Source organism: Pangasianodon hypophthalmus, chromosome 9, assembly GCF_027358585.1.
Source record: "Pangasianodon hypophthalmus isolate fPanHyp1 chromosome 9, fPanHyp1.pri, whole genome shotgun sequence".
In the NCBI taxonomy this organism is placed as follows: Eukaryota; Metazoa; Chordata; class Actinopteri; order Siluriformes; family Pangasiidae; genus Pangasianodon; species Pangasianodon hypophthalmus.
In genome coordinates, this window is record NC_069718.1 from 52190 (window position 1) to 76738 (window position 24549).

At 40.1% G+C, this 24549-nt stretch overlaps 1 protein-coding gene across 1 annotated transcript; it reads right to left on the reverse strand.

Moving 5' to 3' along the window:
• Nucleotides 1–834: 834 nt before the first annotated feature.
• On the reverse strand, nucleotides 835–23402 carry LOC113525383 (zinc finger protein 345). The gene is made up of 8 exons (XM_026911880.3): nucleotides 23245–23402; nucleotides 17890–17986; nucleotides 17585–17723; nucleotides 17317–17415; nucleotides 14365–14636; nucleotides 6206–6273; nucleotides 5879–6069; nucleotides 835–4832 (listed from the first exon to the last, which is right to left on the reverse strand). The coding sequence occupies exons 2-8, from the start codon at nucleotides 17962–17964 to the stop codon at nucleotides 3262–3264; spliced, it is 2415 nt and encodes an 804-aa protein (XP_026767681.3). The 5' UTR covers nucleotides 17965–17986; nucleotides 23245–23402; the 3' UTR covers nucleotides 835–3261.
• Between the last annotated feature and the right edge of the window lie 1147 nt (nucleotides 23403–24549).

Sequence of the window (24549 nt, forward strand, 5' to 3'; positions counted from 1 at the left end):
CTGATTGGTCCGTCCAGCGCACAACCTCCCTTTGATCTGGAGTTTCCTGTTTCAGCCTTCGTTTGTATCTAGGCATGATGAATATGGCAACACAATCTGATTTCTCAAACGGTGGATGAGACTGTGCCTTGTAGCAGTCATTGAATGGAGTGTAGTAATGGTCCAAGATCTCTAGCATCTGGATGTGCACTGTAATGCTGCAATCTTCTCTGTCAGATAACTAAATAAAACATACACTTTTCACAAATAAAGCTATTACTAATGACGGATGAAGAATGACTAAACATTCTGCACTCAACACACTGAACGAGCTTGAATGTTTCCAATGTTAAATGTACCTTAGTTGAAGCTTTTTGTATATAATACTAATTATATTAATATTACATAATGTAATAATAATAATAACAATAATAATGAGATACTATTATTGTTATTATTGGTATTTGTTGTTTTTTTTAATGTCGTGACTATACATATGACTAAACATGTACTCAATAATATAGTGAAGATATGTATAATACAACATTATACATATTATACATCTGATATATGCTATAAGATTATAACTACTAAAACATTCAGTGTGCAGTGTCATGTTGCAACACAAGATGACAGCATGAGCCTATAAATCTGAATAAAAGTGCTTGGACCTCGATGATCGCTGCTTGTAGCTGCATTTGTTATTGGAATACCTGTTCTATACTATGCTATTATTTCACAGTAAACATTATCTTATTAATAAAACAATAATTAAAAAAACAAAAGAAACTATCTGAATTAAAATGGACAAAATTAAACAATTAAACTTAAAATTACAGATAGCAGTAGCAGTAATCACATTATGGACAGTATTTTAATGGGTAAAGTTCCAAAGTAACAACAAATATGAAAACCATACACAAACCATTATTACTCATTCATTCATTCATTCATTCATTCATTCATTTATTCATCAGTAACTGCTTTATCATGGGCAGGGTCACTGTGGTTCCAAAGACTATCCCAGTATCACTGGTCAGAAGGCATAAGAATTCTACACAGATGAGATGCCAGTCCATCCCAGGGTATGCGTGGGTATCCCAGACCCACGCATTCACACCTAGGAATAATTTAGCATACCCAATCTGCCTAACTGCATGTTTTTTGGACAGGGAGAGGAAACCTATATGAACACACAGGGTTAGGTTTAGAACATGCAAAATTCCACACAGACAGTAATCCAAGCTCAGGATTGAACCATGGACCCTGGATCTGTGACCACACTGCACTATGTCAGCAAAAAAGCAACAAATTACACAAACTAATTTAACTTATGATTTTTTTATCCTATTACACAGGCCATGGAGACTTTTGTACACTTTTCTTAGCTTCAGGATCTTTAAGAGTGCAATCAGATTAGCTTTCCACATTTTTGTATATATGCACCTCTGTGAAGTAGTTTACAATATGTAAAACAAACTTTTGAACACTGTGACACACTATACTATCTATATATAATTCAAATAAGTGTGAGTCAATACAGGGCTAACTGTCCAGAGTTGTTGATTTGTGCATTCATTAGCTGCTTTTGTTGGTTGTGAGCCCTTCCCACTTGACACCCAAAGCCCAGCAGTACTTCAAAGTACAGACCCACGGTGCACAATTGATGAAGGGGCAAAAGGCTTTTAGGATTGTCCTACATTTGACTCCATCTACCCTGCCCTTAACCCTGACAGGTTTTCCCATAACAAGATGCTACCACCTTCATGGTTCACACTGGGGATGGTGTTCTCAGGGCAGTGTCTGCTTTTCACCAATCACAGTGCTTTATGCCAAGGTCAGAAGTTCAGTTTTGTTCTCACCAGACCACAGAACCTTTTTTTGATATTTGCTGAGACTCCAAACATATGCGGTTTTTTTTTTGTTTTTTTTTTTAAATAAAAGTCTTCCATAAAGTCCAGCTATATGGAATGTCCAGACTGTGGATGTCCTGTAAACAGCTTTGCCCACCTAAGTGGTGGTTCTCTCCAGCTCCTTCACATATAGGTTTGTCCTCTTGGTTGTTTCTCTGACTAATCCCCTTTACACGCTGTCTAACATTTGGTGGATGGTCTCCTCTAGGCAGTCACAGTTGTGCCGTATTCTTCGAATTTTTAAATAATAGATTATTTAATGTCCCTCTATGCGATGTTCAAAGTTTGGGATTTTTTTTAAATAACCAAACGCTGATTTATACTTTTCCAGTACTTTGTTCCACACTTGTTTTGGTAGCTCCTTAGACTTTATTATGCTGTTTGTTTAGATTGTTAGGTATGTTTGTTAGGTATGTTCTCTAACAAACTCTGGATTCTTCCAGGAATAGGTGTTTTTATACTAAGACAATGTGATTACACATAGGTCAACTATATTCAACTAATTATGTGACCTCTGATGACAGCTGCTTGCTCCAGAACTAACTTAGGAGTTACACAGCAATAGGAGTGAATACTTATACAATCATCTCTTCTTTGTTTGTTTTTTATTTGTAAATAATTTTTCAAACCCTACTTATTCCCCACCCACTCACTATAATATTATGGGCTATTTTAGTGGAATGATGTAATCAGACCTTGCTCCCTGATAGAGGAATTTAAATACGCTGGGATTTTATTCACAAGTGAGGGAAAAAACACCAATATTACAGTTGCTTTACTCGTCTGGGAGTGAAGCAGGAGCTCAATTTGCAGACAAAGCTGTCTGTTTAGCCATCAATCTGCATGCCTATACTCACCTATGTTCACAAGCTACTGGCACTGACTAAAAGAATAAGGTCATGAGTACAGGCGGTGGAAATGGAGGTTTGCTGGGCTTACTCTCCATGGCTGGGTGAGGAGCTAAACAATCCAGGAAAATCTCTGAGTAGAGTCACTGCTCCTCCAAATTGGAGACCCCAAGGCAGATCCAGGACCTGCTGGACAGCTTACATCTTACAGCTGGGAGCATCTGAGGATTGCCCAGCTGGAGCTGTAGATTCATATCATATAATCCCAATTAAATCTATTTCAGTTCCAAGTTCTAACACTACAAAATGTGGATATTTATGCAAGGAACTGTAGAACAGACTCCCAAGTGCACAAGTGCACTTCCGTATCTTAAATTTATTTAAAATTTATATTTTGAGTGTATTTATTTCTGTAAAGCTGCTTTGTGACTATGTCCATTGTTAAAAGCGCTATACAACTAAAATTGAATTAAATTAAATATTTTTGAAAACTCAGCAAATTGTGATCAGTGATATGGCTTTTATCCTGTGTGAATGCGCTGGTGTCGTTGAAGATTACTTTGTTGAGTAAAACTCTTTCCACACTGTGAGCAACAGTATGGCCTCTCCCCTGTGTGAATACGTTGATGTAGTTTGACATGACTCTGATGAGTAAAACTCTTTCCACATTGCAGGCACTGATATGGCTTCTCTCCTGTGTGAATGCGCTGATGTGTTTGAAGATTACTCTTTTCAGTGAAACCTTTCCCACACTGTGAGCACTGATACGGCTTCTCTCCTGTGTGAATACGGTGATGTCGTTGGAAAGCAGTCTCATGAGAAAAACTCTTCCCACACTGTGAACAGTCATATGTTTTCTCTCCAGTGTGAATGTGCTGGTGTAGTTGGAAAGCACTCCGGTGAGTAAAACACTTTCCACACTGTGAACACTGATATGGTTTCTCTCCTGTGTGAATGCGGTGGTGTATTTGGAGATTACTCTGATGAGTAAAACTTTTCCCACACTGTGAGCACTGATATGGCTTCTCTCCTGTGTGAATGCGCTGGTGTATTTGGAGATTACTCTGTTGAGTAAAACTCTTCCCACACTGTGGGCAGTGATATGGCTTCTCTCCTGTGTGGACACGTTGGTGTCGTTTCAAAGCAGTGTCATGAGTAAAACTTTTTCCACACTGTGAACACTGATATGGCTTCTCCCCTGTGTGAATGCGTTGGTGTCGCTGTAAAGCACTCTCATGACTAAAACTCTTCCCGCACTGTGAGCACTGATGGGGCTTCTCTCCTGTGTGAATGCGCTGGTGCCGTTTGAGATGACTCTGATGGGTAAAATTCTTTCCACACTGTGAGCAGTGATATGCTTTCTCTCCCGTGTGAATGCGCTGGTGTGTTTGTAGATTATTCAGATGAGTAAAACTCTTTCCACACTGTGAGCACTGAAACTTTTTTTCCCCTGTGTGAGTGCGTTGGTGTAGTTTGAGAGTACTCAGCTGAATATATCTTTTTCCACACTGCAAACACAGATACGGCTTTTCTCCTGTGTGAATGCGCTGGTGTGTTTGGAGATGACTCTGGAGTGTAAAGCTCTTTCCACATTGCAAACACTGATATGGTTTCTCTCCTGTGTGAGTGCGTTGGTGACGTTGAAGTGTGCCTCTCTCGCTGAAACTTTTCCCACACTGCAAACATTGATGCGGTTTCTGTCCAGTGTGAGTGCGTTGGTGGCGTTGGAGATTACCTCGCTCTCTGAAACTCTTCCCACACTGTGAGCACTGATACGGGCTCTCTACTGTGTGAAGGTGCTGATGGAGTTCAAAGTGGCTCTGTTGAAGAAAAGTCTTTCCACATTCTAAGCAGTTACGCATTTCTTTCTGCATTTGTTGTTGGGGGGTGTTCATGAGGAGAGTACCAGAGGATGTTGGTCGAATATCGAAGCTTATTGTGGGTATCAGAATATCAAAAGTAATTGGTTCAGTCAGTCTTGTATACTCGCCATAGTGGCATCTTCTCATATGTCTGTGCAGGTAGGTTTGTGATGTATAGGAAAGTGAACACAAGGAGCAGGAGAAGACTTGCAACTGGCTGTTATTCATTTCTGTAAAAGACAAAAAAAATGCAATGCAGTGTAATTTTTAGGAACACTTCTGATACAGAAGAACAGAATAAATTCACCTAGTGTTAAGTTTAAAAAAAATAAAACTGGCAGTCATTTAAAATTCATAGAAACAAATATTTAAGCCTACTTGGGTCAAGGTACAGATCCAAGAATTTGTGGACATAGCACCTTACAAGATTACTCAGGTTCATTGATGGTAATTCTTGCTAATTTTCTGACCAATGATGTTAAGACCATTAAAAGCTTAATATTTACTATTTTGGGCTTGGTCCTTTTTTTTTTTGCCTGGGAGTGTACATACAATGAGACTTTGCCATGAAACAGTAAAACGTGAGACCTTAGACTACTCATTACCAAAACAGGAATGACATGCATATGACAAAACAAGGGGCAGAGACAAGGCCAAGAAAGGAAAACAAACAATTTCACAATAAAAGCATGGGCTATGCACATACATTCTCCTCCAAAAATACTGGAACTACAAGGCCAATTCTATTGTTTTTTCTATACACTGAAGTCATTTGGGTTTGAGAGCAAAAGATTAATATGGGATAATGGATCAAAATTTCAGTTTTCATTTCCTGATATTTACAGATAGATGTGTTAAGCAACTTAGAACATGGCACCTTATGTTTGAACCCACCCATTTTTCAAGTGATTAAAAAATATTGGAACATGTGACTGATGTGTGTCTTTTTTTGCTCAGGTGTGCCCAGTTTAATTATTTAAACAATAGCTCTGAATGTCTACACTTAACCTTAACCCAACGGGGCAGCATTTCACCTCCTGAAGAGGAGGCTGAAGGGAAAGAAGAGTGAAGAATGCATATTCTCATAAACTGTCTCATATTCACCTTTTGATATTAAACCTAAATGTCTTCTGTCTTTGGCAAAAACAGAAGAACTGGACTTAACATTCCAAAACATTAGGATAGGACTGTCGAGTAGTCAAAAGCACTGTGCTCTGAGGAAATTCATGACAAAACAGTATCATGATCATATAGACATTCAAGTTTTGGACATTACCATTTGGGAAACATTTTTTGTTCCAGAGGTAGTCAAATACAGTGCTAAGATCTTTGGCATACTCCTCTTCATACCACACCAAAAGCTCCTGTCCTGGGTAAATTGGTCGACAGCAACGGTACAGAATTCCCCCTCGATACTGAAATGCCACAAGATTCTGCTCATCATCATTGCGAGCACAATTCACATATCTAAGAGAATGAGGGACAGAGAGAAAAAAAATTAAAGTGACACAGTGAGAAAAAGTGAGAGAGTGGCAGGGGGAAAACAAAGGTTTTCCACTAAATAAAGAACATAACCTGTATTCAGGGAACTTGTATTCCTCACCTCATCCAGTTACCATGCATTTCTCTCTTGCCATCTATGTATTCCTCACACTGTCTGCTCTTAAATATCTGCAAAGAGTGCAGTATACATTTTCCATTATATTTTAATCATCATTGCAATTAATACTGTGTAATAAAGTTTAATTACATGACCCTTATGTTTAAATTTTAACTTAAAAGGAAAAACCGATGTGATCTACACAAATTCTGTTCTACTAAACATTATGAAGACAAAATTAGTGTGTTGTCCTTAGTGTTCATTATCACATTTATAAAGCTGAAGGTTCTGATAGAAGAGTTTTTAAAGGTGGCCACGAAAATGATCAATGACAGCAAATGCTTGCTGTCATGCCTCTATACTGAAAATAAGAGCCTGGTATTCCAAAAAAAAGAATTTACTTAAGAAAAAAAAAATTTGGAACTGCTGAATAGACTGAATCCGACAGATAACGTGCAAATAACAGTGATGTTACCTTTATCCTCCTATACCGATCACCTCTCCAACCTTGGGCATGTCTTGATATCCTGCCCATGAAAACCACAAACAGGAGTGGAGACAAGACACACCCTTGATAGAGTCCAACACCCACCATAGATGGTGTCGATTTTACATCAAGAATGCAGACTCAACTGTCACTGTACTCAGACAGAGACTATCACTTGTGGTAGCAACCCAGATCCCTTACTGCAGTATCTCCCACAAAAATTGTCAAGGTACAGGATCATAGGCATTCTCCAAATCCACAAAAGAGATGTAGACTGGATTAGCAAAGCTGGTCCACTGTTCCACAGCCTGAGTGGAGACCGCACTGTTCCTCTAGAATCCTAAATTCAACTACTGAACAGAGTATATACTCCAGAACGAACTGCAATAAAGTTTCCCAAGGAGACTAAGAAGTGTGATTCCTTTGCCTCAAACACACCCTCTGGTCCCCCTATTTAAAAAACAGGGACCACCCACACCAGTTTGCCAAATGGCACTGTCCCAGATCTTGATGCAAAACTGAAAATGCATTTTATCCACATGACCCCAACATGATGCCTTCAACATCTCAGGCCAAATTTCATCCACTGATGGAGCCTTGCTGCTATAAAAGTCTCTAACTACCATAGTAACCTCAGAGATGAACTCTAAAACACCAGAGGTTTCTCTCTTGAAGGCATATCCACTGGTTAAGGAGTTCCTCAAAGTGCTCCTTATATCAATATTCCCAGTAGAGCTCAACAATCTTTTACTCAGCAGAGGTTGTGGATGGTCAACTTTCCCTCTCCTGAGGTCAACAGTCCATCTGTCAACATTTCCTCTGGGACGCCATTACTCACAATCATATCCCTTCAAGTATCTCCATCATTCCCAACATGAGCACAGAGTACCCAGGAGCACTATGGAGTCAGTAGGAGCATTGCTGCACCTTCTCCAAGAAGGCTCAATGCTCTGACCTGCTATTTGATGCATATGCACGAACAGTCAGAGTTTTCTTTTCTGAAACTCGAAATGTAACTAAGGAAACTCTGTGCTTGTCCACTAGGAAAAATACCAACTCCAAAGACCTCAGCTGGGGACTGGTGAGTACCTTCACACCCACATCAGGCTTACCTCCTGTGGGATCCCCACAACAGGAGAGAGCCCACCCCAATACCATTTGATACCATTGATCATGCTATTCTCCTCGATAGACTAGAAAATGTAGTAGGCATTAAGGGAACAGCCCTTTCCTGGCTCAGGTCTTATTTGACTGATCGTTATCAGTTTGTAGATGTAAATAGTGACTTCTCTTCTCATACTAAGGTAAAGTTTGGTGTCCCGCAAGGCTCTGTTTTAGGCCCACTGCTCTTTTCTCTATATATGCTACCTCTGGGCAAAATTATCCGTAAGCATGGTATTAGTTTCCACTGTTACGCTGATGACACACAGTTGTATGTTTCAGCAAAGCCAGATGACAGACACCAGCTTAATAAAGTTGAGGAATGTGTAAAAGACATTAGAAAGTGGATGTTTATTAACTTTCTCTTACTTAATTCTGACAAGACAGAAGTACTTGTACTAGGACCACATGCAGTTAGAAGTAAGCTTTCTGATTACATAATAACTCTGGATGACCTTTATGCTTCATCATGTGCAGCAGTAAAAGACCTTGGTGTGATTATCGACCCTAGTCTTTCTTTTGAAGCTCATGTAGATAATATAACTAGGATTGCTTTCATCTCAGAAATACTGCTAAAATAAGATATATATTGTCACTACACGTTGCAGAAAAATTAGTTCATGCTTTTGTTACCTCTAGGTTGGATTATTGTAATGCCTTACTGTCTGGATGCTCCAGTAGATGCATAAACAAGCTCCAGTTAGTCCAGAATGCAGCAGTGAGAGTCCTTACTAGAACCAGAAGATATGACCACATCACCCCTATCTTATCCACACTGCATTGGCTCCCAATCAAATTTCGTATTGATTATAAAATACTACTATTGACCTATAAAGCACTAAATGGTCTCGCGCCACTTTTGGTCTTTTATGATCGGCCATGCCTACTCAGATCAAAATGTGCAGGCTATTTGTTGGTACCTTGAATAACGCGGGCTACAGCTGGGGGTAGAGCTTTCTCTTACAAAGCCCCACAGTTATGGAACAGCCTTCCACTTAGTGTTCGGGGCTCAGACACAGTCTCAGTGTTTAAGTCGAGGCTGAAAACATATTTGTTTAGTCAAGCCTTTTGTGAATAGTTTTCTTAGGTACAGGGGCAGGTCTGGAGGGTTTCACAGGCATAGAGTGTTGTGGTGAACTGGGATGTTTGGATGCTGTCGCCCCCCCACTCTGACGCGTTCACTCAGGTTTGTCGACGGTGGAGTGGCTGCTGCTTTATGTCCCAGGGTGCCCTCATGTCTGTGTTAGCTTCTGGCTCTCCCATTTAGTTATGCTGTCATAGCTAGTCTTGCCGGAGTCCCTGCTTGCACTCTGCATGCAAAGTACATTGTGCTTAACCATTAGAGAACAAAAGCTCACCTAACAATCTCTTCCTTTCTCTCCATCTCTCTCTCTCCCTCACTCTCTGTCGAGCTACACATGCTACTTCTGAGATGACAGAGATGCCAGTGATCCTGACCCCTTCTGCTCCTCCTCGCTGCCTGACCCATCTTGATGCCCTACTTCTGGTTGGAGTTCTCATCGGTTGAGTTCGCTCGCTGCTGCTTGGGGTGGTGCCATATGGACTGCCTGAAGAACTGTTTGGATTGCTGGGGATGGCGCCACCTGGGGGCTGTGGAGATGGCATGGGGATCACATATGGGGAGCTGTACTGTAATGGCTTGGGACTGCGATTGCTGTAGTGGCTTTGGTGCTGCAGTTGCCATGAGCAGCTTCGTACTCAGGACTCCATCAGTGGAGAGTGGATAGATTTTAACCAGCCGGACTTCTTGCAAAAACTGTGATGAATTTATTGGTTGCACAATTGCACTATTTGTCCATATAGTACACAATAGTAGAAGGGATTTATCTATAATCGCACTATCCATTGCACCCAGATGAGGATGGGTTCCCTTTTGAGCCTGGTTCCTCTAAGGTTTCTTCCTCATATCATCCCGGGGAGTTATTCCTTGCCACCGTCGCCACTGGCTCGCTCATTAGGGATAAATTCAAATATTTACAATATATTTTTGTGAATCCATTTATTTCTGTAAAGCTGCTTTGTGACAATGTCCATTGTTAAAAGCGCTATACGAATAAAATTGAATTGAACTGAATTGATCAAGAATTGTGGTATTGCAGCCCATACCATGTGTAGTTAATAAGGCCAACTATTCAATATTTGGTCAAAAGTTTTCGGACTCCTAACCATCCCACCCAAGCTTTTTAAACATCCCATTGCACAATTAGTCCCCCCACCTTGCCTGTGCTGTTATAATAACCTTCACTCTTTTGTGAAGCATTTCCATGAAATTTTGGAGTGTGACTGTTGGGATTTTCTCAGTCAGCCACAAGAGCTTTAGTGAGGACAGGCACTGATGATGGGTAAGGAGGCATATGTTATATATAGGGTATGTTCAGTGGGGTCGAGGTCAAAGCTCTGTCCAGGCCACTCAACATCTTCCACTCCAACCTACGCCAACCATTTCTACCTTGCTTTGTACACAGGTGCATTATCACTGTAATGCTCCAGCATAAGAAAGTCATTTTATACAGTTGTGTGCTTCCAAGTTTGTGGCAACAGTTTGGGGAAAGCCCAGATACGGCTGTGATGGTCAGGTGTCCACAAACCTTTGGCCATATAGTGTATTTTTAAAAATATCATTACCATACCTTTCCATCTCACACAATAGCTCAAACTCTTTCCATGCCAGCCAAGTGACATTCCATGTTCCCAAAGTCAGTTTCCACGTCGCCATTTTGGGCTGAGCCTAAATGGGTTAAGTGGGAGTCCCAGTCACTAGGCGCTTGTGTGTGGTAACCACCCCAAAACCTCACTCTGGGTCCTGGTAAAGATAATCTGGGCAGATACACTTTTTAATTACTTGCTGCCAAATATTTTCTAAATACAGTATATGCCTTTTGTTAATTTTTTTTTCTTAATTAAAAGGAGCAGATCTAGAGGGTTCATGGGCATAGAGTGCTTTGGTGAAACAGGATGTTTGGATGCTGTCACTTCCCCACTCTCACATGTTCACTCAGGTTTGTTCACGGTGGAGTGACTGGCCACTTAATGTCCCAGGGCATCCTCATGTCTGTGTTACCTTCTGGCTCTCCCTTTTAGTAATGCTGTCATAGCTAGTCTTGCCTGAGTCCCTGCTTGCACTCTGCACACAACGCACAATTTCTTTAAACATTACATGACAATGAGCATACTTTCTGTTTCTCTCTCTCTCTCTCTCTCTCTCTCTGTCAAGCTACACGTACTACTCTTGAGATACCAGCGATCCTGACTCCTTCTGCTCTCTGGACCTGACTGATCCATCCTGATGCCCTACTTCTGGTTGGAGTTCTCATCACCTGAATACCACTCGCTGCTGCTGAGGATGGGCTTTTATGGACAGCCTAAAAATCAATGAGATTACTGTGGATGAGTACTTAGAAACCATAAAGATGACTCAGGACGGCAATTGCTACGATAGACTTAGGAAGGATATAGTAACTGAAATAAGCACTCTTTACAACTGGGGTGAACAGAAAAGCTTTTTTGCATGCACAAAACATTGATCTTAAGGTGGATTGGCTACAACAGCAGAAGACCACACTGGGTTACACTCCTGGCAGCTAAGAACAGGAATCTGAGGCTATCATGGGCACGGGTTCACCCAAACTGGACAGGTGAAGATCAGAACAAAAAAAATCACCTGTTCTTTTTCCAGTCTTCAACTGTCCAGTTTAAGTGAGTCTGTGCCCATGAGCCTTAGGTACTTGTTCTTCTGGTCATCTGCTGTTGTAGCCCAACCACCGTTGTAGCGTGCTTATCTGCGTTACGATAGACTTCCTGTCTGCTCGAACAAGTCTTGTCACAGCAGGGTGTTCCCAGTATGCACCTGTACCCGTCAAAAGTGGTCCAAGGAAGGACAACCGGTGAACTGGCGACAGGGTCATGTGCGTGGGGAGCAAAGGCTAACCCATATAAGGTGATCCCACAGAAGAGCTACTGTAGCAAAGATTGCTGAAAAAGTTAATGCTGTCTGTGACAGAAAAGTGTCAGAACACACAGTGCATTGCAACTTGCTGCATATGCAGCTGTATAGCTGCAGACTGGTCAGAATGCCCATGCTGACCCCTGTCCACCACCAAAAGTGCCTACAATGGGCATGCAAGTATCAGAACTGGACCCTGGAGCAATGGAAGAAGGTGGCCTGGTCTGATGAATCGTGTTTTCTTTTACATCATGTGGACGACCGGGTGCATTTGCATCACTTACCTGGGGAAGAGATGGCACCAGGATGCACTATGGGAAGAAGGCAAGCTGGCAGAGGCAGAGTGATGCTCTGTGTAATGTTCTGCTGGGAAACCTTGGGTCCTGGCATTCGTGTGAATGTTACTTTGACATGTACCACCTACCTAAACATTGGTGCAAACCAAGTACACCCCTTCATGGTAACAGTATTCCCTAATGTCAGTGGCCTCTTTCAGCAGCCACACTGCAAAAATAGTTCAGGAACGGTTTGAGGAACATGACAAAGAGTTCAAGGTGTTGACTTGGCCTCCAAATTCCCAATCTATTCTCAGTCCAACTGGGCATCTGTGGGATGAGCTGGACAAACAAGTCCGATCCATGGAGGCCCCATTTCGCAACTTACAGGACCTAAAGGATCTGCTGCTACCGTCTTGGTGCTAGATACCACAGCACAACTTCAGAGGTCTTGTGGAATCTATGACTCCTTACGCTTGCCCATTTTTCCTGCTCCAACACATCATCTTTGAGAACTGACTGTTCACTTGCTGCCTAATATAGCCCACCCCTTGACAGGTGCCATTGTAACGAGATAATGTTATTCACATTGTCTGTCAATGGTTTTAATGTTATGGCTGATCAGTGTAAATACACACTGAGTTGTACTGCTAGATTTGTGTGGGAGATGGCTGTGTTTAGAAGAAAAGTTGCTCTGGGTGTTAATATGTATAAATTTCTGTTGTGTAGAAGTACTTTTTAATATGGTTACAAAACTTCTTGTGGATCTGAGTTTTTGAATCTGGGATTGTGCAAGTACACTTGGGATTACTTACGAACTCTAATAAGATCCTCCCTCAGCACAAGACCTACCTTCCTCAAGACCTGCATGAAGAGCTGAACAAAGATCCTCATGTCTCCAGGCCGCTTTCATTCATCCTCTCCAAGATAATAACTGGTGAGACCATTCCAATTCGGCACAAGACAGAGACTATTGTTTATGGACAGTTTGTGTACGTATGTTTGGTATTTGTAAATATTCACAAATATGTTTGCTAACGCTTAATGGTTGGTGTATTGTGGCATCTTATCGCTGATTGATAATACACACTTTGCATTCACACTAAGTGAGTTGAGTGTGATTCCATCTATGCAGAGTAGACGCTAGCAAAGGTCCCTCCTCAGGAAATAGTGTTGGTGATACAGGCTGCACCGTTACAAACTTCGCTGATGACACCACAGTAGTCTGCCTCATCAGTGACAGTGATGAGACGTCATACAGAGAGGAGGTAGAACAGCTCACGGGCTGGTGCAAAAAAACAACAATCTGTCTCTGAATGTTGACAAAACAAGAGAGATGAGTGTTGACTTCAGGAAGCCCTGCACTGATCTCTTCCCCATGCATAAACAGCTCTACAGTGGAGAGAGTGATGAACACCTTTATTATTCATTGACGTTCCTTGGTTTTCACATCATGGAAGACCTCACCTGGACAACCAACACCAGCTCCCTGGCCAAGCTCAGTAAAATTAAATTTTAATGAAATTAAATTTTGCGATGGTCTTATTCCTTACAGAGTATTTGAATATTTGGCAGATTGAAAGATCCAGTTTGCTTCTTTAACTATTGCCAAGCTTATTACCACTGCCACAATGCCAGGTCCAGGAGGCTAATAATTAGCATATGAAATCAACAATCACAAAATGAACTATTATACTCTTTACAAAAACTTTTCAAAAAGCAAAAGGATCTTGTTAAATTGCACTATTTAAACATATAGTATACAGTTATAGAAAAGAAATTACTTATCACTCTATCCGGTGTCACCATGATGTGTCTGGTTCCTCTCAAGGTTTCTTCCTCATATCATCTCAGGGAGGTTTTCCTTGCAACCGTTGCCCCTGACTTGCTCATTATGGCTAAATTTATACATTTAAAATTTATATCTAGAATTTATATATTTCTGTAAAACTGTTTTGTCACAATAGTCATTGTTAAAAGCACTATACAAATAAAATTTATCTAAATTGAACCGAAATTGTGAAAAAAACATTGAATAAAATATCCCTCTCTCATGTTAAATTTGATATATTAAGAGATACTTGTTAATATACAATATCTCTAATGTTTTTTAAAATAAGAAACTAACTTACTTAGGGATAACTTGGGGATAAATTCACATATTTACAATATATTTTTTGTGAATCCATTTATTTCTGTAAAGCTGCTTTGTGACAATGTCCATTGTTAAAAGCGCTATACAAATAAAACTGAATTGAACTGAAATTGAACTTACCACCCAGGAGTAACAGCTGTTCATGGCTTCCTCTTTGTCTACCAGTTCCCCCTGGTAGGGTCCAAAGTGTGCACCAACTGGAACAGTCTCCCCCATGTTAAACACTCCCAGGCCTGCGTCAGGAATATCAGACTCGCGAATCTCTAGTCCGGTTGGAAGACTTTGTCTGGCTCGATCAGTGATGCCCATGGGAACATGAGTATCAGGGATGAAAAGAGCAGGACCATGAACCTCACACTCATTTATGAAGAAGGCTCTACAATCCTCACAGTCTAGAAGACAGAATGCATGAAAAAAAATTAATGACATAGATATCAGTGTCTGAATAATGAGATACAGTGGATATAAAAAGTCCACACACCCCTGTTAAAATAGCAGGACTTTGTGATGTAAAAAAATGAAACTAAGATAAATCAGAACTTTTTCCACCCTAGAAAATTACAACATATAAAAATGTGAAATTACAACATATAAAAATGTGAAATTACAACATATAAAAATGTGAAATTACAACATATAAAAATTAAGTGAAAAACAATCAGAAACATTTTGGGAAAAATAAAGTTACAATAACCTGGTTGCATAAGTATACACACCCTTTTATAATTGGGGGTGTGACTGTGTTCAGATTGAACCAATCGCATTTGATATCATGTTCAAAAGTAATTATCATACAGCTATCATCAATTAAATTATTCTGATTAACCCCAAATAAAGACCAACTGTTTCTGTAGGATTTCCTTCACATCTTCTTGGTTTCATCCAACTGCTGAAGCCATGGTCTGCAAAGAGCTTAAAAGCATTTATGGAATCCCACTTATTAAAAGATATCGATCAGAAGAGGTATAAAAAGAGGTATAAAAGAGTTTCCAAAACATTAGACGTACCATGGAAGACCGTAAAGGCCATCAACAAATAGAAAAAAACAGAGCACCACAATGACATCACCAAGAACAGTTTATAATTTTAACAGTTTACAATTTATAAAAGGACAAGACAAAAACTTACCAGGGAGGCTGCCAAGAGACCTACAGCAACATTAAAGGAGCTGCAGGAATATCTTACAAATACTGATTACACTCTACATGTGACAACAATATCTCATATTTTTCACATGACTGGGCTCTGGGGTAGGGTGGCTAGATGGAAGGCCTTTCTCACAAAAAAACATCCAAGCTCCACTAAATCACCTCAAACGATGTGGCAAAATATGTTATGGTCTGATGAAACCAATTCCAAAAGGTATAATAATTCCAGAATTCCAAGATTTATTTTTGGTGCAAAAAAAGCACATCACCAAAAGAACACCATACCCAAGGTGAAGCATGGTGGTGGCATCATCATGCTTTAGGGCTGCTTTTATTCAGCCTGAACTGGGGCTTTTATCAAGGTGGAGGGAATCATGAATAGCTACAAATGCCAGTCAAGTTCAGTGCACAACCTTCAGAGCCCAGACCTGAATCCAACTAAAAATCTGTGGGGTGACCTGACGCAGGCTGTGCACAGGAGATGCCCTAAAATATGATGGATCTAGAATGTTTTTGCAAGAAAGAGTGGTAAAATATTGCTAAATCAAGATGTGCCACACTGATAGACTCTTACCCAAAAAGAATGAGAGGTGTAATAAAATCAAAAGTTGCTTCAATAAAGTATTAGTTTAGGGGTGTGCACACTTATGCAACTAGGTTATTGTAAGTTTTTTTATTTTTCCTTTTTCCCTAAAAAACCTTCTGATTGTTTTTCACTTAATTTTTATATATTGTAATTTCGCATTGAGGTTGGAAAAAGTTTTGAGATGATTTATCTTGGTTTCTTTTTTTACATCACAAAAACCTGCCATTTTAATAGGGATGTGTAGACTTTTTATATCCACTGTACAATCTCGCCTTCAATTATACCTGGGTGTGTTTTGTAATAACTCACTCCTGCACAATATGTAACTAAGCTGACTGGTATGGCTACTCTCTTTTCCTTTTAAAATCCTCAAATGCACTGTCTACAATCAACTGTCTATCTTTCACAGGACAACCTACAAGATCCTAACCAGCCTAGCTTCAAAGTGGCACATTCCACTGAAACTGCCTGTTTGGCCATCACTGAGAAGCTACGTGCTGCTAGATCAGCCAAACTGTCATCAGTCCTCATCTTCCTCAGCCTTTCAACAGCATGCGCCAGAGTCAACAGCAAGACTCTCTTGTCCATCCTCATCAGTCTCATGATGAGATGTCTGCCAGACATGATGAGATCTGAACAGAAACATGAGTGTTCTCATCTGTTCTCCCTCTATCCTCATATGGGTTTTCATATCATTGCTATACAGATGACATTCAACTCATCCTCTCCTTTCCTCCCTCAGACACTCATGTTTCTGTTCAGATCTCAACATGTCTGGCAGACATCTCGTCATGGATGGCAGCTCATCGGCTGAACCTGAATCCCAGCAAAACTGCTGTTCATCCCAGGTGATTCATCCTCATGTCAGGATCTTGTGATCTCCCTGGACCATTCTCAGATCTCACCTTTGGTCAGTGCATGCATCCTTGGGGTAACTATGGACAATCAACTGTCCCTTTCTTCTCACATAAGGACCTACCTCCTGATGAAGTACTTAGCAAATTAGCACTTTAATTTAAAAATGTTGTATTGCCTTGTGTTTTTTCATATTAAACTAGGGCTACAGGGTTTTTAGACTGATAGTACTCTTAGTACCTGACCTAGTGAACCAGTATCAGAATGTATTTATTGATAGAAACTTCAAAGCACTTCTGTAAGTCACTCTGGATAAGGGTGTCTGCCAAATGCCATAAATGTAAATGTAAGCTGGTTGGGTAGAGTGTTTGCATAGCAGGAGTGGGCTCAACATAAATTATTTTATTTACTATTTCCAACCGTTCACTCGTCTAATTATAATTATTATTATTATTATTATAGTAAATATATAATATAACTTACAGAGGTAGTCTTTCTCTTCGTGGTCTTCCTTCTTTATAGGATTCTTTAGAAATTCTTTGTTCAGGATGATGTGTCCTACCGAGCTTGATGCTCCTCCACCTCAAAAGAAATGGAAAGTATAAAACACAACAATGAGGTGGAAGTGACTGTAGTGACATTAGTGAGATGAGGTTATCCAGTCAACAGTTAGACCTAGTTAGACTACAAGGTTATTTAGAGAGTGCTATTTAACCCAAGGCGGGACTATAAATGTGCCCTGTTGGCTTACTGAGGTAGTCTTCATCTTCAGGCTCTTCTTTTAGAGGCCTCATCTGGAATCCTACATTCTGCTTGTCCACAGGGAAGGCATGTCCCATGGAGCTGAAGGTCTCTTTATCCAAAGTAGAACAAGTCTCCATCTGTCCATCCTCACAGTGTGAATGATGAAACAACAGTCATACTTATTCAGCAAAGTAAATAAAATCTGTAAAATCAACAGCTTTTATTTTCTTTTTAACCACTCAATTGTTATACATGCCTTATAAATAACACATCTTTAAGAATTCCTTATAAATGCACATTAATAATATTTACCTGTGAGCCAGCAAGATCAGGAGCCTGTGTCCGAGACGTTCTAAAACAGCATGAACTGTCTTCTGCTGATTTCATTACGAGAAGTTTAAACAATATGCTGAAAAAAGATACAAATAATACACAACTTCACTATTTACATTTACATTTATGGCATTTGGCAGACGCCCTTATTCAGAGCGACTTACAAAAGTGCTTTGAAGTCTATCAAAAATACATTCTGATACTGGCTCACTAGTGTCACACTGCAGGTACGACTCGAGACACAGAGATGGTAGATTGAACAATGGTGTTTTATTAATAAACAAACGGAGAAAGAGATGAGAGGAAGGAAGTTACCGGATGGTGATGGCTGGAGAAACAGACAAAATGGGGGCAGAGTAGGAAGTATGAGGAATCGTAGGGAGGAATAGTAGTAGTTGGCTTTCATGGGTTGCTTTGGTTATCGCAGAGACGAGACCGGACAGAGAAGAGGGAGAAGCGAAGAGCTTAAGTAGGGGAGAGATGATGTGGAAGGAAATGAGAGACAGGTGTGTGTGATTAGAATTCCGGCGAGGGAGTGTGACGATTTGTGTTTTGGTCTGGCGTGGCCGTGACAACTAGGTCACAAACTAGGAATACCATCAGTCCAAAACTCTTTTGGGAGGTAATAGATAAGCGCTCAGACAACACTTTTTTTTTTTTTTTTTGGTAAGTGCTAATTTAAGTACTGTATGAAGAGGTAAGTCTCAGCTGTTCGGACATCTAGGGGAAGTTCATTCCACCACCTTGGTGCCAGAACAGAGAAGAGTCTCGATGCATGCCTTCCTTGTACCCTGAGAGATGGAGGGAGCAGTCGAGCAGTGCTAGGGGATCGGAGAGAGCGTGGTGCCATGCGAAGTGTGATAAGTGCTTTGAGATAAGTGGGTGGCAGGTGAGTTGAGTGTCAGCTGCATAGCACTGATATGAAAATCCATGTGAGGATATGACCGCACCAAGAGATCGAGTATAGAGGGAGAACAGGAGAGGACCAAGTACTGAGCCTTGTGGAACACCAGTGGAGAGTCTGCGGGGAGCAGATGTGGATCCCCTCCATGTCACCTGATATGACGGACCTTCCAGGTAGGAAGCAAACCATTGCCATGCTGCACCACGAATTGCTAGGCTCATGAGGGTGAACAAGAGAGTCTTGTGGTTCACTGTGTCAAACGCTGCTGAAATGTCAAGGAGGATGAGGACTGAAGACAGTTCGGCTGATCTAGCAGCATGTAGCATGATTTGCAGGGTCTCTTCTGTTGTTAGTTTAGAAAACTGTAGCTGCGAATGAGAAGGAGAATCCTCAGTGTGTAGTGTAGGAGTTGGGGTAGAAGTAAATGTCTGGCAGATTTTTCCAATCTTCTCATCATAAAAAATGGCAAAGTCTTCAGCAGTCAGGGAGGATGGAGCAGGAGGAGCCGGAGGGTTGAATAGTGAAGAAAAGATGTGTAGCTTGCGAGGATCTTGTGCAGAGGTTTCTAGCTTTTCTTTGTAGAAGGCAATCTTAGCAGAAGTCACTTCAGAGGAGAATTTAGACAGGAGAGCACGGTAAGAGACAAGATCTGTGTGGAGTTGTGATTTCTTCCACTTCCTCTCTGCTGTTCTTAATTCTTTCCGATTACTGCATAACACATTCGATAGCCAAGGATCAGGGCAGGAAATCTTCCTGGGTTTAGAGGATAGAGGGCAGAGGAGGTCCATGGATGACTATCTATCTGTCCATGGATGGACTATCTTCTATGAATTAATACAGTTCATGCCCAAACACAAATCTACTTTTAGTGACCAGGTTTTAGGGTTAGGATCTGTTCTGACTTGAAGAGCTGCGACCTCTATGTCCTCTAAGTGACACCTAGATTATCATTATAAATGACTGTGACACCTCCTCCTCTGCCAGTTAGATGGAGCTGATGTATATAACTGTATCTGGGAGGACTAGCTTCATTTAACTCCTGATCAGTAATAGTTTCATTAACAATAAGTGTTTTAGATGTAAGAGACCTAACATTTCACAGTCATAGCTTCAGATCGAAGATTCTTCAGATGCTAGCTGTACATTCAGTCTAATGATCTAATTTCATGTTAATAAAACTATGCAGTCTCAAAATATCACTTGTTGTATGCATTATACACATTTTTTGTATATTTTCATAAAGGGTGCCAATAATTCTGAAGTTGACTGTACCAGTGGACAGTAATGCTAAGCCATTGTCGATAACTTAGCTTATGAAAAAAGCAAACTCAGAAGCAGTAATCATCATCCTAGACGATATGATCGTCACAATCTGTTTTATATATTACCCAGCTACCATGAACACTAGAAACCAAAGTGCAAAGGAAATAATACACTCGATCATCCCTAAAGCTCACTTATAAACGACTATTTGGCATTCTCCTCCCAAAAAACAATGCAAGTCCACAGTTTGCTAGAGAATTTAAAAAAAAAGAAAAGGAAAAAAGTCCTGGATTTGTGCAAAAAAAGGTGCATATCATGGCAACTAAACATAATTTAAAGACTGCAATAAGGAAAGCCAAAATCAAATACACCATGAAAGTGGAACAACAAATTACAACCACTGACAAAAAAAACAAAACAAAAAAAAACATACAGTCCCCTCTCAAAGTATTGGATCGGCAAGGCCAATTCTTTTGTTTTTGATGATCAAAAGATGAATATGAGACAACATTAGAATTTCATCTACATTTACATCTAGATGTGTTAAACAACTTAGAATTTTTAGGTGAGCAAAAGTATTGGAACAGATAGTCTTAAAGTATATTAAAGTAAATAACGCTTAATATTTGGTTGCATATCCCATGCTTGCAATAACTGCGTCAGGCTTGTACCTTTCAGTTGTTGTTAGTTTTGGGGGTTTCTCCCTTCAGTCTCCTCTTCAGGAGGTGAAATGCTGCTCAGTTGGGTTAAGGTCTGCTGATGGACTTGGCGAGTCTAAAACCTTCCACTTTTTCCCCTGATGAAGTGCTTTGTTGTGTTGCAGTGTGCATTTCTCTGTAAATTGACAGACAGAATGTTTCTGTAGGTTTCTGAATTCATTCTGCTGCTACCATCATGAGCTCCATCATCAATAAAGATTAGTGAGTCTGTTCCAGAAGCAGCCATGCAAGCCCAAGCCATGACACTACCTCCACCATGCTTCACCCATGAGCTCGTATGTTTTGGATCATGAGCAGATCCTTTCTTTCTCCACACTTTGGCCTTTCCATCACTTTGGTAGAGATTCATCTTGGTTCCATATCTTTTGCGGCTCATCTCTGTATTTCTTTGCAAATTCCACTCTGGCCTTCTGATTCTTACTGCTGATGAGAGGTTTGCATCTCGTGGTGTGGCCTCTAAATTTGTGCTCTTGAAGTCTTCTTCAAATGGTGGATTGTGATACCTTCACCCCTGCCCTGTGGAGGTTGTTGGTGATGTCACTTACTGTTGTTTTTGGGGTTTTCTTCACAGCTCTCACAGTGTTTCTGTCATCAGCTGCTGTTGTGTTCTTTGGCTGACCTGTTCTGTCTGGTTGTTAGTGAACCAGTGGTTTCTTTCTTTTTCAGGACATTCTAAATTGTTGTATTGGCTATGCCCAGTGTTTGTGCAATGGCTCTGATAGATTTTCTCTCTTTTCTCCCATACACAGCTCTCTGTCTTTCATGTTGGTTTATCCTTTTTAACAACAAATGTAGTCTTCACAGGGAAAACCCAGGGCTCAAACCAAGAGTAGACATTCAGAGCTATTAATTATTTAAACAATCAAGCTAATAGGGCACACCTGAGCAACAGGAAACACCTGTCAGTCTCATGTTCTAATATTTGTGATCAATTAAAAAAATTGGACAGGTTCGAACAAAAGATGCCATGTTCTAAGTTGTTTAACACATCTAGATGTAACTATCAGGAAATGGAAGCTGAAATTCTGATCTATTGTCTCATATTCATCTTTTGATCACAAACTCAAAGGTCTTCAGTGTATAGCAAAAACAAAGGAATTGGCTTTGCTGTTCCAATACTTTCAGAGGGGACTGTATGTAATCAAAGATTACAAAATATTTACAGACATGGAATAGCAAAAAGGGGCAAAAACAAAGCAGACTTCTGTGTTTCAGTGTAGAAATAATACACAGAAGATAACACTGGCTTAACTTTTGAAAAGTCAAGTCAAGTGGCTTTTATTGTCATTTCAACAATATACAGCTGGTACAGTACACAGTGAAATAAAACAACATTCCTCCAGGACCATGGTGCTACATAAAACAAAGCAAAACTACATTAGACTACACAGGACTACACATGTGCACATGTGCAAACACAGCAAGACAAGTCCAAATTTCCTAAAACAGGACAACAGGCACAGTAAAGGACAGTGCAGCGCCGACTAGTACCCAGTTCTAGTGTGGATAAAGTGGACAGAGTGCCACATGTAACAGGTTGTGCAAAAAGATATAACAATAACAAGTACTAAAATAAAACAAGTAAGTAAAATAAAAGTACTGGGGAAAAAAGAAACCTTGCATGATTAATTACAAGCCAAGGGAATTCTCACTAAAAGCATTTCTGAAGTGTTTTCGCTGGTCTTTATTCAGCAGTATCAAGTGGCTCATGTCTCAAAACCCACCTGTTCTCCCAAGCTTTCAATATTTATGTAACTTATTTCATACCAGTTCATATTTATGGTTTTCTATTTTTCTTTCTTCTTGACATTTTCTTCTGTTTTCCTTGTCTTTTTTCTTTGTCTTTATCTTCTTCATTTATGTTTATTTGTGTTAACATTTGTAAGCATCTCTGAGTCACTTAAAAGCACATTATAAATAAAATGTGTAACTATTATAAAATGTATAACGTTAACAGTAACTGTAGCTAATATAAACAAACAATATATTAAAAAACACATACACATGGGTAGGAAAAGTGTCAGAGTGGTGGATTTATCATCACAAACTGTCCATAATGATGTGTGTTTATTAATATTTTTATATTATTAATTTTGGGCAGGCATACCATTTAAAAACCCAGAAACCACAGCAACTCGGTGAGCCAATATCCACAACTGACTCATTCACATTTATTTACAATTCCATGTTTCCATAAACTTCTAAGTATATAACAAATAAACTCACTATAATAAGCGTCAATTAAACAAACTAACAGAATAAGTAGCAATGTGTGGTGTATTTTCATTGAATCTCTCTCCATTGACTAGATACAGTGCAGTTCATGTGTGAAGGGAACAAATGCTTCTTCTTCGTTTCTAAGTGCACTCGCAGGTATTAAGAAGCAATTTTGAATTTAGCCACAAAGTGTTAGCGAACAGCTCAGCTAACAGCTTCAGTTAAACTCACCTTGGGCTTTAATGCAGAATAAAAAATACAGTCACAGAAAGCAGTCCCCGGTTTCTGACTGCCATCAGTGATCTTTCAGAGATGATCAGCTCAGGCACAGAGATCAGCTGCGAATCAGGAAAACTGCAGCTGCTCTTCTTCTCCTTCTGTGAGGTTAAGGCGGACGACATGTGCTCGGCGCCTCCTGCTGGACAATCGCGGTATTTCCAGCACCCACAGGTCAAATTTAAACAGAGAGCTTTGTTTGTTGATGCGTGTTGGTAAGTCTTTCCACATGCAGGTAGAGAGGAAGCTGGAGTCGTGATATTGATTACACGTGCACAGCTGTGCACTATGGCCATTGATAAATCCCATACATTCTAAACTGATGTGCTTGTGCGCGGTCGCATTCATTTGCATAAAGAAACGCCCTCAAATCGCAATATATGGTAAAGAACTCTTCAAAAGGCACAGTACTCTGTCCACGGTGCTGTATGGAAGCATCTTCCAGACAAATTTCAAGTCATTGCAAATTGCATTTTGAATTTTGAATTGCCATTTGAATTTTGGCAGACATTGTACGTTCATGTAAACGAAATTGCAAAAGGTAATACGCGATTTGCATTTGCAATTATGTCACAATTTATGCGTCCACAAACAGGAAACGCAAAGTCAATTTGCAATTACTTTTAAAATTTGTACAGAAAATACTTCCATGGTGCTGCGTGTCTCAGACGACATGGAAAGGTCTAAGAAAAAGAACTTCAGCGACACTTAAGTAAAGATAATTTTACAAGTCGTTTGTCATTTGTCTAATAAATAAATAAGATGTGTGTGTGTACAGTGTGTGTGTATATATATTTGCTCATATTTTTTAAATACATGAGCTGTGATGAAAAAAAAAAAATTCATTCCACAGACGAGCCACACACACTGACCTGGCAACCATAGAATCAACAATGACATGGTCCAACTTCAAAATGTAGGACAGAGCCAACAGTTCAGTTCCAGCGCTTGGATTGGACTGTACAATGATATTAACAGCAATAGTTGGTCCCTTGAAAATGAGCCACTGGGAAGTATGACAAAGTGGAGGCACCTGGAGCCTAAAAACATAGGTGGAATAGAGAACTGTGGTGCAATAAATCCATGGGGTTGATTTGATTTTGAATGTGGCTATTACTCACTAAACTTCATGTGCTTTGATGGTAAGAAATATACTGCTCATTTTTAATGTTTGGTCTACAGAGAAGGTTGTCATGAAAATTTCTTGAACTCTCTTTTTATTCTGATCATTGAAATTCTCTGTTGAGCTACACATGCTAC